The 17,388-nt window shown below is 41.0% G+C and overlaps 1 protein-coding gene across 1 annotated transcript; it reads left to right on the top strand.

The window, feature by feature from the left end:
• The first annotated feature begins 14,255 nt into the window (after positions 1-14,255).
• On the top strand, positions 14,256-14,615 carry LOC126668304 (uncharacterized). Its single transcript, XM_050361509.1, has one exon. The coding sequence runs from the start codon at positions 14,256-14,258 to the stop codon at positions 14,613-14,615; it is 360 nt and encodes a 119-aa protein (XP_050217466.1).
• The last annotated feature ends 2,773 nt before the right edge of the window (positions 14,616-17,388 follow it).

Here is a 17,388-nt window from a genome sequence, read left to right as displayed (position 1 = left end):
CTAATACGAAAATGTAGTAACGATTGTATAGGTTTTTCAAGATTCACCTAATAAAATCAATTGATCACACTTATACATTCAGTTTTAGGCTTTGTGCATGTAATCAATCCAGACCAGCCAGACTTATGCTATTTTTTAGAAACCTCTAAGGTTAGATGTATGCTTAGGAGTACCTGCTACTTGCCTCAAATGCCAGTCCAGATTTGAGTCATATGTGCGTCAAACGTGTTTACTGCTTTCATACTTGTTTATTTACAGCTTTCATATCCTGAGAACTGCATATACTGTTGAGATGAGATATAATACGAATATGTTCAGAAAATAAAGCCGGTAACAGATAAGCCAAGCACAAGAGTCTCGGGGAGGTCCACGAACTCTAGTCTTTGGTCCGATGCACGATAGTCTTACCGGAGGCGAGTAAGGCTATCTAGTCGGTTAAAAGGCATTTCCTAGTTAAACTAGGCGGCGACTCCATTTTTCAAACCATTTCCAGATCGAGAAGTCAGCCATAAGCCTTGGGCGAGCGGCCCCCGAACCCTGCTCTGCTCACAGTGGCGACTCCACTGGGGATTAAAATCGACTGTTTTTAAAACATAAACACAAAAATGTTTTCATAATTCTTTTCAAAAACGGTTTCCATGGACCTAAACCGCACGGTTTGCGCCTTATCGATCACCAGCTTTATTTTCCAGACATATTCGCACCTGTTGCTGTGCATTAGAAATTCCTCTTCTCACCTACTCTTTAGGAGTCCCTATCCAGCCCCGATACTCATAGCCGCTCTCACGCTCTGGCTCTGCATTCCATTGCGCATAACGTCTTATGCGGAGTAGTATCACTCACAGCACAGTACCTCAGTCGTTTGTACTCGGATTGAGGAGACCTATCAAAGGTATATCTATATATGGGAGCCTTAAACCGGTTACTACCAAACCCAATGACTCAGCCCACATATATTCAGCTGAGACACTACCATCTAGGATCAACCCAATATAATGATTGTATTTAAGGAATGATGTCAATGTAATGATTCTAAATCCAGTGTTTCAAAAACTACCAAGTTCAATCTTAGTCTTAGGTCTGGCCTAACAAATTTTCCAGTTTCAAAACCAGATTTTCAAAACTTCCAGTTAGGCCAGACCTAAAACAAATCCGATTAAATGATACACCTTCGCTTAATCGAACCTCCAATAACCAGTCTAGTGAAAACTCCTTTCGCTAGATACAGCCGCCAGGCTAAATCAAATTCTAGATTTCAAAACGGACTTCCATGTCCACCCTACATGTTTTCAAACTCCTTCCAGAAAGGGATTTAGAGTCATTACATCGACAGATGCTGTCTATCTGCTTTAGAATTGCTAGAAGAGAGCTCTTTGCAGGAACGTTGACTCTTGCATTGCGATGCGAGGGTCCAGACCAAAATACCTAGGAATAAACCTTGCCCGGAACACGTGTGTGGGGAGATATAAGGTTGGAAGGAACAACGTGTCTCTGTGATATCAAACTGTTCTATGTGCCAAACTTGCTACGTGCTACGTATTCAAAACTAATCCTGCATTGCATAACATATCATGCATCTCATGCATCCAGTATCAATGAAATGCCATCATACTAACCCTTTGTTGACAACATGCATCATTCACTAACCCCTTGTCTTTGCAGCCATGCTACTGACTGCTCTATTCAGTACCCATTCAACATCCAGAATGTCAAGCAATTAGTCCAACATACCAGAAAATGGTTCTACCACGAGTCCAGAATCAGCAACCCAGACAGCCGACAGATCAGAAGGGGTTTTTTTGGCCAGGCCGTCCACAACCCCGGAATACAGTTAGAACGGGCTTCCGCCCTCTTAAAGAGTCAGAACGGGCTTCCGGCCTCCTATAGAGTCAGAACGGGCTTCCGGCCTCCTATAGAGTCAGAACGGGCTTCTGGCCTCCTAATAAATCAGACGGGCTTCCGCCCTACTACAGAGGCAGAACGGGCTTCCGGCCTCCTAAAGAATCAGAACGGGCTTCCGGCCTACTAATGAATTAGAACGGGCTTCCGGCCTACTACAGAGTCAGAACGGGCTTCCGGCCAACTACAGCGTCAGAACGGGCTTCCGGCCTCCGACAAAATTAGAACGGGTCTTCCATGACTCCAGAATCAGTAACCCAGAACAGCTAAATATAAAACCAAGGGTTTCCACCGGACTAAACAATGGAGGTCTCATCTTCCCAAAGCAACCGAATAGGATAGGAGAAATCTCAGTGAAGCCAGACGGAGTAATAGAAGACTCAACCATCCAAGGACCGCCCATCGACGACCTGCTCATGTCCCAGGAAGGCATTCCCGGAAAATTGGCCCCATATTTTCCTGCTATAGACTCAGTATCCTACAACGGTGTTAAAAGCAAGAAGAATAGGCATCCCGCATCAAACTCAACGTGCATGACATCTCCAGCAAGACAAGCATAGGGATCCACCCCAAGTCTCAGGATCTCGGAGATCTATTTTTCCTAAACAATGTATCGTTCCAGTTTTATTCATTTTCCGCATTTGAATATTTTTGAATAATTTTATTTAATGCATTCAAGTTCCAGAGTCAATAATGAAGTCTATCATATGCATTTATGTGATGTCTCGATCAACGAGAATATTCTCTCCAATCACCATACATGCATGAGTAATAACATCGAACTGTATATAAACCGGCACATTCATATCCGGTACAGGGAAACGATAAAATCAAAGTCCAAAGATAATTCTGTTTCAATATGTTCTACCCTTAAGAGGGGAGGGAGTAATAGCCTGCCAAAAGAGAATCCACAAGAACCTCTTGGCCAAAAAATAGGGCAAAAGAAAAAGGCAGCGCTCGAAATCAAATTCATATTCAAAATCAAAATCAAATACAAAAAAAAAGAGAAAAGAATTTTTCCTACAAATGGTGTAAAGCACCCGAGCGCCAAACAAATATAAAAATCCTCCTAGGGGTTATTGCAAGAGAGAGGAAAAATAGTCAATCATGGAACTTCGAAAGGACTAAATTGACGATAGGGGTATGACCGCTTGAAACAGAAAATATCTCAAGTAATGTACCCGACATTGAATGAACTGGTAATACAAATTTTCTATCAAACATGCACATTGCTTATTGACCAGCACATATTCTCAGAAAGGACATGCAAATGACCATAAATCTAAAAGCACAGATTTTTGAGACAATGGAACAAAACCTTTATATCAAAATTTGAAATTCAAAATTTTTATACATCTCTTCCTGAATAACACTATGAACGCACATAAATTGTCATAGGAACTACGGATTGTTCCACTCAAAGCCAGACTACAAAGTCCAGAATGAACAAAGCGAGAGAAAGACTCTTCATTGAACCTTCTAGTTCCTCACCTGAAAACCGAATGCTTCAATGAGGGGGAAATACAGAGTCTACAATAGACAAACTCAGGAAAATGAAAAATGGGGCCTTTTTTGCAAATTTGGACACCCTGAACATGCTCATAAAACTCCATAATCAGAGCGTACCGGAAACTTGATGGGCAACAAGCCTGCACTTCAAAAGAACCTAAATAGTAGGGGGGAATCAAACTCCTTCACTGACAGACAGCAGGGGGCGAAGACTTCCTTAGCCAGACATCAACGGGCTGAAGACTTCCTCAGCTAGACAATCAAGGGGCATAAGACTTTCTCAGCCAGACAGTAGGGGGCGGAAGACTTCCTCAGTCAGACAGCAGGGGGCGGAAGACTTTCTCAGCCAGACAGCAGGAGGCGGAAGACTTCCTCAGCCAGACAGCAGGGGCCGGAAGACTTCCTCAGCTAGACAGCATGGGGCAGAAAACTTCCTCAGCCATACAGTAGGGGTTAGAAAACTTCCTCAGTCAGACAGCAGGGGGCAGAAGAATTCCTTGGCCATACATTAGGGGGCAGAAAACTTCCTCAGCCATACAATAGGGGGCAGAAGACTTCCTCAGACAAATAACAACGGAGGGCGTAAGAACTCCTTTCTATCTGAATTTTTGAGACTTAAGGTCCCCACCACTCTACAAGTATAGCAAAACAGGGACCATACATCCACAATCCAGAGACGGAGATCTGGATAGCAAAGGGACCATCAGAATCCCCACAACAGGCTTCCGGCCTCTTACAGAATCAAGCACAAGCCTCCAACCTCCTACAAAATCAGCATATGCCTAGAAACTCCACAAGCAAGATAAGCCTCGAAAACCACATGCAGCATGCCTCTACTATACGGAGAAGGAAATCCAGATGACATCAAACGTCAAAGTCCTCTTAATAGGCCTCTCGCAGAGTCATAATAGCCATGCCATTGCTATCCTGAGACGAACTCCCAGATGACAGGGGGCACAAAATCCTTCATCCTAGATAGTAGGAGGATTAACCCCATTACTCCAAGAAGATCCTCAAGAACCACGGGTTACAAGCCTTTACAACTCGGGATATGCGCCTGCCATTACTATCCCGGGGTGGAAAATCCGGATTGCTAGGGGCATCAAAACCCTTGTCACAGGTGTCAGGCCTTCTACTCATCTCAAAGCATCATGCCTCTACCATCCTACAGAGAACATCCGGGTAGCACGGGGCATCAAAAATCTCAAGAAAGGCGTTGGGCCTCCTATCTCAGGAGAAATCAATTCGGGTTTTCAGCCCCATTACCCCATAAGCATGTAGAAAAGGCGTTGGGCCTTCCTCTAAGAGACAAAATTGGTTGCCGACCTCCTACCTCCAAAAGTACCCGAGACAGGCGTTGGATCTCTTCCCTAGAATCAAGACGAGAGTATCTAAACACGGGCGTGATGCCTCTACTATCCCGAGACAGAAATCCAGATAACAGGGGGCATCAGACCCCTCTCTATGAAAGTTAACAAACCTCTGCTACTACACATCAAGGGGCATCAGTCATGGTACTAAGGCCTCCCACGACTCAAACACTTATAGGACTACGAACTCCCAATTACAGCAACATCACAGTAATATGTCTTTCCATTATTTAAAAATCTCGGAACTACGGATTCCTAAGTACTCAGGGACAATGGGCTCTCACAATTCAAGGACTTCGGGACTACGGCTTCCCACAAACCAAAGGATCATAGGACTACGACTTCCCACCAGCAAGAAAATAGGAAGGGCAGAAGATTTCCTCAATTAAACAGTGTGGGACTACGGCTTCCCACCATCCAAACATCACGAGACTACGAGTTCTCACTGTTCATATACTCGAGGACTGCGGGCTCCCAATTATGAAAACACCTCAGGACTAAGGCTTCTCACAATCGTCACGGGACTACGGGTTCTCAATCATGGCAACATCTCGGGACCAAGGCTTCCCACAATTCGATCATCATGGGACTACGGGCTCCTAAACACAGCAGAAGACGAAGAATCAGATTACTTTTTGGAAACTAGAAATTTAAACAAGACATCCAGAACGCGAAGTGACGATGAAAGGACAAAATTCTACTCGTCAGAATCCCAGTCCTACACCAGGGTCTCAGAATCTCCATCATCGCAACCGAAGAACTCATCGTCAGCATCGCCGTCACGCCCAGCCTGCGCACCGTTAGAAAAAGAAACTAGGTCTCTACGACCGCAATGGGTTCCAAGTCCACGATCGCCGACACAGAAGTCACATCAGCTACCGCCAGAAAATCCAAGGGGAATATCAGCTCTACTGTCAACAGGAGCCAGCTCCGCCCACTGCAACCTACGGCCCAGATCATCTATGCAATAGTGCATGAAATAAGAGAGCTGTCATAGCAGAAAATTGCATACATGCATACATATAGAATAGATCATATTGCATTCAGGCATTTTTACCCTCATTTGTGTAGATACAGTACATAGCTGATCTCTCCAGGAACAACGGGTCACAACCTCCATCCCATTCCAGAACGAGTAGGCGCCAACCCTCTATCTTCAAAAACCACCACCAGAAACAGCAAGCGCCAAGTCTACGCCACCCGAAAACACCCAGAGCAGACAACCTACAAGCCAGACAGCGGGCCACCGTGCAAGGAAATACTCCCAAGAAACACCAGGCTCCGAACCAGAACAAGGTGCCAACTCTACTCCAATACCAGAACAAGCATCAGACATCAGCTTCAAAAGCAGAAGATAGGGGGGCATCAGGTCTCCACCAACCAGAGGACCGGGGGCATCATGTCTCCGTCAACTAGAAAACAGGGGGCATCATGTTTCCACCAACCAGAGATCCGGGGCATCAAGTCTTTAACAGTAGAAGAACAGGGGGGCATCAGGTCTCCACCAGCCAGAAAGCCGGGGGCATCAAATCTCCACCAGCCAGAGAAACTGGGGCATCAGGTCGCCACCAGCCAAAAGTTAGGGGCATCAAGTCTATACTAGCCAGAAGTCAAGAAATAGAAGTTTCCCATAAGACAGGAACAAAAACATGTATTTAATATACACTGTCAAAGCAATACGACATCTACAATACAAAACGTACTATCAACTCGTCAGAGTTCCACCCTTGCGAAAACGACTCAGGGTCGCCATCTTAGCTCCAAAGGAGCATGTCAGCATTGTCCGGAATTTGAAGCCCTGACACGCCAACTGGAGGCAGCTCACCTGGACAGGGTAATACCGGGTCATCCAAGTAGCTTCGTCAGGGAGCAGATACAAATTCAGCCACCGTATAACCTCTGTGGTCCGGACAAAGAGCAAGGGGCACGACGTCCCTCCCGCGCAGCATAGACAATGGCGATCCCACAGGAATCATGGGAGAACTAGGCCGGATCCACCAGTGAAAGACGCGCTTAGCCAGAAGCCAGGACCAACAATTCGTGCCATGCATCAGATACCGAATGCCCAATCTCTCAGTAGTGCCCTGCAGCAAGCGAAGCCAAGTCTCCCCGAAAGGATGTCCCACGACGAAGGGATCCGCAAAATACTCCAAGTAAGTATACAAGTCAAATACAGTTTAAACACTAACCAGTTTATTGTATGTTGTGTACACCAATCCAGGCCAGCTCATTCAACTACTCTCTACAGGCAACTCTTAGACTCCGAGTCAGAATACGAAACACATCCTAGACTTCTGAGTAATGGAAAACCTATCTCTGGTAAAAAGTAAAAATCCTGAAAGAGTATCAGACCGAATCACCCAAATCTGAAAAAAAGACGGATTAAAGTGAATAAGGATGTATCCACTTTCCCCTGAGGCATTTATAAGCGCAAGCCTTCCATGGACAAGCTACTTAGAGCCATTTTTCTTCTAATAAACCCAGGACCAAAAGGCTCCACTGGTAAATTCGGACAAAGTCCCAGATCCTTTTGACCGGATCCAGAAAATCAGAACAAGCCATAGTGGATCAGAACAAGCTCCAGAGGATCAGACAAAGTCCTTGAGCCTTCAGACAAAGTCCATAGAGAATCAGAACAAGTTCCTGAGCATTCAGACAAAGTCCTAGAGCCTTCAGAACGGATCTAAAGAATTAGAACAATCCTAGAGCCTTCAAACAAAGTCCCAGAGCCTTCAGACAAAGTCCCTGAGCCTTCAGACAAAGTCCCAAAGCCTTCATAACGGATCCAGAGAATTAGAACGGGTCCCAGAGCCTTCAGACAAAGTCCCAGAGCCTTCAGACACGTCCTAGAGCCTTCAGACACGTCCCAGAGCCTCAGAATAAACCTGGAAATTTGCCCAAGAGACGGGATTTTCAAGACAGAGCCGGACTCCACATATGGTAGAAAAACACTAAGACATGGCGTAAAGACGCCAAAAGATGGTAGAAAGACACCAAGATATGGCACAAAGACGCCATGATATGGCATAAAGACACCAAAGTACGGTAGAAAGACACCAAAGATCGCCAAGAAGGCGCCGAAGAATGGTAAAGAGACACCAATGGACGGTAGAAAGACACCAAAAATCGCTAAGAAGGCGTCGAAGCCTGGAAGAAAAACACCAACAGACGGTAGAGAGACACTGAAACATGGTATAAAGACACCATAAGTGGCAGAAAGACGCCAAAGCCTGATGGAAAACATCAGCATACGGTAGAAAGACACTGAAGCTTGATAGAAAGACACCAGCATCTGTTAAGCGTGGAATAATTAACGGAATCCAGACACCTATGCGATATAGGTGGCCTTTGGGACGCCCAAGGGATCCTGTCTGTCTATAAGAAAGTCTCGGACAGGACAATTACCAGGGTTCGAGCCATCAGACCACTCTCGGTACGCCCAAAAGTTTATAGCTCCATTCCATGGAGAATGCACTCAGGCAGCTCGGGCTCAACGACAGCTGAGAAAACCACTCCCAGCGAAATGCGGAGTAGGCCAAAACCGGAGGTGCATGAGTCCAGAGTCATGCACCACAGCAGGTAATGCTCAAGATAGGGCATTACCATACCACAGGGCGAGCGAGGGCCTCCGATGGTGGGCAGTATCCTTGTCGCTCGTCAAACAACAAGTCTCTTCTTTAATAAAAATTGACCTACTTCGTCAATTCTCGTTAAAGAGGGGGCAAACTATAGACACCTATTTTTTGGACAGGTAAAACGTGATAAGGAACTGAAGCATCCAATGATGATTTCCAGAGAAATCCATCCGGGTGACTAGATTTCGATTTGCTTGCTGGAATCTAAGAAGGCGTAATCTTTGCACAGTTGCAAACTTGGAGGATTAAAATGCAATTAGGCGTAAATAGCCCATAAAAATCCAAAGAAATTGTAATTTAAGTCAAGAAATTGGACTAATTGCCATATCTTAGAAGTTTAAGGGCCAATTTGCAAGTTTGACGGACTGAAATTGACCTTAACCAAACCTATAGGGCCCGAGGAACCTTTTTTAACACATTCGGGAATCAAAACGCACTTTTAGCAATCTTTTACTTAGCCACCAATTTTAAATCCGAATTTAATTAAAAAGATAGAGTTTAAAGCTAATCTTAACACTTAATAACTTATCACTTCACACTTTCACCCAAGAATATTCTAGAAGATTCCAAGAAACCGTAGGTCATCCCTAACCACTATAAATACAGCCTTACGCCAGTCTGGCTAACGGTGGCACACAAACCCTAGAAATATTACATGGTGGCACACAAATCCTAGACAGACAGACATCAAATTCGGCCACCATCTTAGTATAGCAAACCCGAAATCACAACACACACACAAATCCAGTCCTGAAACACCCTAGTACTTGTTAATTCTCCAAGAACGCAGCGCAAGCACCAGATTCGAAGCCGGATTCCACATCCACTTCGTTGGCAAACGAGCCAAGGACTCATACCGGTAATTCTGAGGACCCTCTTATTATGTTCCTTTGATTTGCCATAAATATGTGTAAAATTGCCATGATTGTTGTAATTATGTGCTTAGGATGCATGTTTAGGTAGTTTCAATACTTTTTCCATTAAAATAGCTATAATTAACCAATTCGATGCTTTCAATAATTTCCATGAAATTTGATGATAGACATGTTAAATTGCTGTAGTTAATCATTTTTAAGTTCAAATACATAAACTCAGTTAATTTAGAGCTCTTAGAATGCATGTTTCTAGGAGATTTTAGCTTGTTTTGCAATGAAAACTTGAAAAACATACTTGCTGCCCAGAAAATCAATTTATTTAAATGAGCATTAAACACTTCGATTATGCCATATTTGGATTCCTTGTTCGATTTTATGCTCTTTTGACTACGATTGCATGAAAAACGGAGCTGAAACGAGTGAGAACGAAGCAAAATAAAACGAGCTCTAAACCTGCCGACGAACGGGCGCCGCCGCCAGAATAAGTTGACGCCGCCGCCACTCCAACCTCCCGGCGCCACCAACTCCTCTTGGCACCGTGTTCTTGATGAATCCAGTTTCTAGATTAACTCCTAGATCTTCCATACGACTCCCAGATCTTCAAATTAGGTTTCCGGGCTCGTTTGAGCTCGGAATTAGATTCTGTTTAGATCCATATTTATTGTTTTTCGTGTACTTTATGTTCATGCTTTGTAACGGGCTAAGCCCAACATAAAACAGACTCAGAAGTACCAAAATATAACATAATGTATATATCGGGCACACGAGCCCGAGGCCCAGGAAACCAGTAACTTCCAGAGTCGATTCTGGGCTAACCCGAACTCGGAATCGACTCCGGATCAAACAAGTAGAACCAGATCAACGAGACGCAAAACTTTCATGATCAGACCGAGAGCCCATCCTGACCAGACCGATGGTCAAAACCCCGGGCGAGTGCAAGACACTCAAAGTCAACGAGGTTTAAAAGTATTTCTAACCTTGTATGTATATCCAACTGCCCCTGAGCATGCTGGCACTGTTTACTGCTTTCCGAAAGCATCCAAATCCTATAATAACCGGTTAAAGGACTAATCACCTAAAATTGGCCCATTAATGCAAATCCAGCCCATCATTTAGACATCGTAGGACTAATACAAAAATGTAGTAATGGTTGTATAGGTTTTTCAAGATTCACCTAATAAAATCAATCGATCACACTTATACATCCGGTTTTAGGCTTTGTGCATGTAATCAATCCAGACCAGCCAGACTTATGCTATTTGCTAGAAACCTCTAAGGTTAGATGTATGCTTATGAGTACCTGCTACTTGCCTCAATGCAACTTTTAATGCTTAGAACGCATGCATGTAGCTTAAACTGTCATGATTGCCATGTGTGTTGTGTTTGTAGCTGTTTTACCATGATTCCCATGAAATTAGTTTAGAAACATGTTTTAAGGGTTTGTAATTCGATTTTAGACACTGTTTTTTTATCCTAGTAAGTTTGAAATGTTTCCCCTTGCGTTTTGACTATTGTTTGAGTGTATTTGCATAAAACCAAATAGAAACGACGAGTCCCCGCGACCCAGCCATGACGGCGGCGCCGCCACCCTGTCATGGCGCTTCTGGCGCCACCGCCACTTCAGGTGCCATGGTTTTGCCCTGTTCTTGATCCAGGACCCTTCCTAAATCTTCCAGTATCGATTCAATCATATTTTTTTATGTTTCTTGATTCGTTTGAACTCGGAATTGGGCCCCGTTTGAGCCAACAGACTTGTAATTAGTTGTAGGACATATTTTGAATTTGTAATAGATCAAACATAATCTGTATCGGGACTTAAAGCCCAAATTTTTAATCTTCCATGTTATTCAGACCTTGAAGCCCAAGCCCGACGGGACCAGAATATTCCAGACGCAATTTTAGGTTGATCTGAACTCAGAATAGACCTTGGTTTAAATCAGTGAAACCGTATCAACAAGAAGAAGAACTTTCATGTTCTAACCAAAGCCATATTTTAAAAACATCGACTTCTAAACCACACAAGAGTGTCGATCACTCCAGCTCTACAAGGTTTAGAAATATTTCAAACCTTGTATGTATATCAACTGTGTATAGGCATGTTTAAATGATTTATTGCTTCACAAAGTATTATCAAATCCAGTATTAACAGGATAATAAACCTAACCTCAATAAATTAGTAAATCCGGCAAGTAAAGCAAATCACTTAAAAATCATAGGATTTCCATGAAAATGTAATAGTGGTTGTGTAGGCATTCAAGATGACTTAAAATAAATCAATCTCACTTAGACATCTTGTTTTAGGCATTGTGCATGTAAAACGGAAAAGACCCACCACTGTTTGATATGTTATAGAAGTCACAAAGATTAGATGAGTGTTTAGGAGTACATGCTACATGTCTCACAAGGTAGTCCATATCAAGTCATATGCGCGTGTGAGCGGAGCGGGGTTCGGGGGCCGCTCGCCCAAGGCTTACGGTTGACTTCTCGATCTGGAAATGGTTTGAAAAATGGAGTCACCACCTAGTTTAACTAGTAAAATGCCTTTTAACCGACTAGATAGCCTTACTCGCCTCTGGTAAGACAATCGTGCATCGGACCAAAGACTAGGGTTCGTGGACCTACCCGAGACTCTTGTGCTTGACTTATCAGTTACCGACTTTATTTTCTGGACATATTTGTATTATATATCATCGATGGAATACATGTATAAACAGCCTAAAATCATGGTTCCAAGTCAATTACATGGCAATCATATCAAAAGCTTAAAAACACAGCAGTTATAGCAACAACACAGTTTATGAAAATTCTCAACAAAACAGCCTAAACATCCAATCTAGGACATTGATTTTTGCAATTCTAAATCAATAATATAAAGAGTGATTAGAGATTATATCGATGTGTAGCAGTGCGTTCTTGAGTGATTAAAACGTTTTAGCTATATTCGATTGACCGGTGTGTGTGTGTTTGTGAGGGGGGTTCGACCACCGGGGGAATTTTTGGGGTTTGTGTGATTTGATTTTTTTGCTTCCAGTCCGAACGGTTTGACCTTTAGCTAGGCTCTCCTAGGATCCTATATATAGAAGTTAGATTAGGAGGGTTCTAGCTAGAATCTAACTTGTGTTAGGTTTCTGATAACTAGAATTGTAGATGTACAGGGGAGGTGAAAGAGTGTGAAGTAATAGAGTTTCAGGACTAGCTTTACTATTATTAATAGGATTAATAAATTAAATTTTGTATTAATGATTGCTAGCTAAGCAAAGGGGCACTAAAACTCTATTTTGGTCCCCATAAGTATCAAAAATGATTTCTGGGACCCTAAGGGTTTGGGTATGGTCAACTTTAGTTCGTTAAACTTACAAATTGGCCTAAACACTTCTAAGATATTGCGATAAGTCCAATTTGTTAGACTTAGGTCACAATCTCTTTAGATTTTTATAGGCTATTTGCAGCTAATCACGTTTCAATCCCGCAAGTTTACAATTATGTACAGATCTAGCTAACTTGAATCTAACTAAGCAGACCACAAGCTCGTCACCCGGATAAATTTCTCTAGAAATCATTATTGGACTCTTCAGTCCCTTACAAATTTTACCTGTTCGGAGAATAGGTGTCTACAGTTTGCCCCCTTTTTGACAGGAATGGACAAAATAGGTCAATTCTTGTCAAAGAAGAAACTCATTGTTTGACAAGCAATAAGGATACTGCCCACTACTTGAGGAACTCGCTCGCTTAATGCCCTAATGGACATTACCGGTTGAGGCACATGATCCTAATTCTATGCCCCTGGTTTTGGACTAACATGCATCTAACCGAGAGTAGGTCTTCTCATCTATCTTGAAGGACATGTGTTGGGTTTGGACTGTCCATTTTGTGCCCCGTGGAATGGAGCTAAAATCTCCCAGCCGTCCTGAGATTGATCTAATGGCTTGGATCTCTAGTTATTATCTTATCTAGTACTTCTTAGATTTGTAGAAGGGGAACCATCCCCTTGGCTATCCCAAAGGACACACTATTGCGTAGGTGCCTAGAAATAATCATGTTCGGTGTCTCCTAGGTTTGTAGAGGGAACAACATCCCCTTGGTTGTCCCAAAGGCCACCCTATTGCGTAGGTTCCTAGATTCTATAGTTATTCCACAACTACCGGAAATGTCTGAAGTTTATTTAAACTATTACATAAAATATATGGATGTCTTATTGACGTTAGATTTTCCTATGTCCAAAGTTTTCATGTAGGGCCAAGACGTTGTCATGCTGTTCTGGGTATAATAGCGTGGCAGTGTCTTTCTACCATTAGCCGTTTCAATTTGATCCCGTCTTCTAGGAGTATCATGCTCTGTCGAGGATGTAATCTTGTTTTAGTAATCTAGTGGTCTAATGTAGATGTATTCTGCTCTGATCCATTGGGGAAGTATTATGGTTCGTCCGCTTAGGAGGTAGTTTGCTATGATTCGCTTCAGAAATGTTGGTTGTCTTGCTCTGCCGAGGGTGAAAATTCGGTTTAATCTTCTGTTTTGTCCACTGGGGAAGTGTGTAAATAGCCTCGTCTGAGTCGCCGGGGAGGTGTGAATGTCCACTAGGGAAATATTTTTTTTTTGCTCTACTAGGGAAGTTACCCGGCCCTTTGATGGTTCATGCTATCAAGTCTGTCTGTGTAGGAAATACTTTTTTACTTTTTAATATAATAATCATTTTTAATTCTTAACATTTTACACACTTTTTACCAATTACACCCACAAACTTATTTATGCTCATATTCGTCTGAATTATAATATTATTTATATTTTAAAAAATAAATTGCTATTAATTTTTTTAATTATGAATATCTTATAAAATTTAATTTATATTAAAATTATCTAAAATGAACATTACATTAATTTATTTAAATTAACACAATAAAAAGACTAAAATAAATATTACATTAATTTATTTAAATTAACACACCATAAACACTAAAATTAACAAAAACATGGGGGTTAAGAAATCAAAATTGAAAAGGAAAAATGACGAAGAAGTTACAAAAATCCTTAACTCCATCAAAGAAGATAATAAACAACTAAGGGAGATGCTAAAGAAAAGTCAGTCAGACAGAGGTATATACATGGAAAGTAATTCCAAAAATATGGCACTCAGAGAATTTAGGGAAGAAAATAAAATTTTAATGATGGACTTGAATTCAGTTCTTGATCCAAATATGCGTGCATATTGGGAAGCCGAACACAGACGAATATTTCAAAAAAGAGCTCAACAATCATTCTCTACTTCAAATACTTTTGGTGACTATTTTACTAATATTCGTGGATCTGATACCAATTTACCAGATTATTGATAGAATATGTGTTCTATTTATTTATTATGTAATGTCGTATGTTTCATTTTAGGTTATTATATCGTAAAATTATCTATGTAATGTTTTTATATTATTGTCTCGTAAAATTAATTATGTAATATTTTTTTAATTGTCTCGTAAAATTATTAATGTAAGATTTTTATGTTATTGTTTTATAAAATTATTCATGTAATATTTTTATATCATTGTCTCGTTAAATTATTTAAAAAGTAAGTAGTTAATTAAATACAACTACAAATTATATGTACTAAAATGTAAATTAACCACATTATTATATTCAAAAAGTGAAATGGTGAAGGAAAAATTCCTTCACCATTTTTGATGAAAGAGAGTGTGAGGGAGTCACCAAAATGCATTTTGGTGACTCCCTTAGAGATGGGGAGTCATCAATTCCCATTTTGATGACTCCCCTTGGAGATGGTCTTAGATGCTTGAAGTAGCGTTTGAGATCGTGCGAAAATAGGCAAAACGCCCATCAAAAAAATGTCTTAGAGGAGAGGAGTGATAGGTGTAGAATTTACACCTATTTGGCATGTCTAATTGTAGCATTTCATAGCAACTTTGCATGTTTTTATATCATTTTTCGCTCATTTTCATGTCGAAGTGTTTCAGGTGCAAATCGAGGAAAAACAGAAGAAAAGTGAAGGAAGAAGCAGTAGCTATCAAAAGAAGCCTGTCTCGTCCGAGACAGCTTCTGTCTCGTCCGAGACAGGCACAATTAAGCCTGTCTCGTCCGAGACAGCTTCTGTCTCGTCCGAGACAATGGCTGGAAAGTTGCAGTAGGCTTTTAACTTAAGCCTATTTCCGAAGAAATGCCTCCATTTCTGTCAGAGACACCTCACTAATGAAGAAACGTGGTTTAGAGCTGAAAGAGCATATGAGGACAAATACTTAATCTAATTTGATTGGTTGCTTCATTTAGACTTGTCATTTGATGTAATTTTATTCCTTTTATGCTCTTGAACTATAAAAGGATCCCTTTATTTCCTTTTTAGGGTTATGCACTATTATTAGAATTTTGTAGCCCCCATTTTACTTTACTATTCTCAGCTTTTTAAATTACTTTTGTTCTTAAATTACTTTTCAAGTTTTATTGTGGATTGAAGTTATTAATTAATAGAAGATTATTGTTCTTTTCATCTTGATTGTTCTTCATTATCTATTGAATGCTTTGAGTTACTTCTATTTACAAGGTAGTTATTTCTTACACAATGTTTACTTTTAGTTCTTATTTGTTAATCAATATCATGTTAGTAGTTAGTAGCTAAACCCCCTTGTTTAGGGGTTATTAATGAAGTTTGATTGTGATTAGTTGACTAGGGTTTGATTTGGGTTCAAGGTTTGTAGTGATTTGTATGCTTAATTCCTAGGATAGATTGATCTCCTAATCCTAGGTTTAAAGGTTAATTAATTAGGCGAGAGTCTTTTAATTACCCGGAATTAGCAAATCACTTAATTAGGGCTTAATCACGCGAGAGCGGTTTAGGGCTTAATCGGTTATAGGTTAGCTTTGTGATTATATTCAATTGGTATAATCGAAATCTAATTACGCGAGAGCGATTCAGATTTCGGTGTATTAATTTAATTACAATTAGTTCTAATTGCGGACTCGAGAGAGCGGATTAGGCATTTTTTTAAGACTTGATCCGAACCAATTTCTCAATCAACCCTGGTTACCTAGGAGCGCTTTAAACCTAATTAACAACCTCTAAGCGCTTTACCCTTATTGATTAAATCTTGCGTTAATTAGTGATTGTTTAGTTAATTGTTTAATTTAAGTAACATGTTTAATTAGCGATTCAACTGTGTGTTCTTTTATTCGAAACAAACTCCTATTCTTGAATTGCTAAACGAATTGAAAAGCAACAAACGTTCATTCTCATCAATCGCTCTAGATTCACTCTTCGTGGGATCGATCTCGTATTTATCGAGTATTACGAGTTGGTATGGTTCCGGCGCTAGAATGGGGTGGCGCCGCTGCCCATGCTACTGGCGCCGTGGAGCTAGCGCTAATGTTTTTCCTACGCAAGATTTCTGGCTGATTTTTTACCCCCAGGTCTACTTTCGGGCGATTCTAATGCTCATATTGTCACGACCCAATTTCATGAATCGTGACCGGCGCTAGGGTATGGGTATGGTTGTACCAAAACCCGTAGCTAGCCTTGCGGATAACCAAATTATAACGTTTAAAACAATGTACCTGCATAAAACCACATGCTCGGGGGCAACCAAGACTTCAGCCTAGTCTAGCAGTACAATAAGCAATATATATATTTAAAGTACACTTATCTCAGAATAATCTCCAACAGTATGGCAATATAATATAAATACCATAAACACTGTAATCATGCCAAAAGCGATAAAGTAATAGTTGGATCAATCCAACAAACAATAGTCAAAACTATAAACGTAAGACTAAGACATGAATAATATGAAACTACTACTGCGGTCTAAGAGTTTAAAATAGTTCGACACTTTATTTCTGAAATAAATAAAGAACCTCCGAGAATGAAGAAACGGAGATCGACCAAATGCTCAAATCACAAACCTGGAAAATTTGGGAAAACAACGGGGTCAGATTTACTGAGTAGAGTTTATATAACCATTTACATTTATTAAGTTAAAAACCTTTAAAACGTTTAATAAAACATTTTCATTATGGATTATCAATGAAACCCTAAACCACAATTCTAAATCCATTGTCGTGTCGGTGAGACGTATCTCAATAACCGATCCCCGACTATCACTTAAT

The sequence above is a fragment of the Mercurialis annua genome, linkage group LG2 (assembly GCF_937616625.2).
Source record: "Mercurialis annua linkage group LG2, ddMerAnnu1.2, whole genome shotgun sequence".
Classification (NCBI taxonomy): domain Eukaryota; kingdom Viridiplantae; phylum Streptophyta; class Magnoliopsida; order Malpighiales; family Euphorbiaceae; genus Mercurialis; species Mercurialis annua.
This window is presented reverse-complemented; position numbering and strand designations above follow the sequence as displayed.

Excerpts from the sequence above, each read along its gene's own strand:
- LOC126668304 (XM_050361509.1), top strand. The coding sequence starts at position 14,256 with ATGGGGGTTAAGAAATCAAAATTGAAAAGGAAAAATGACGAAGAAGTT.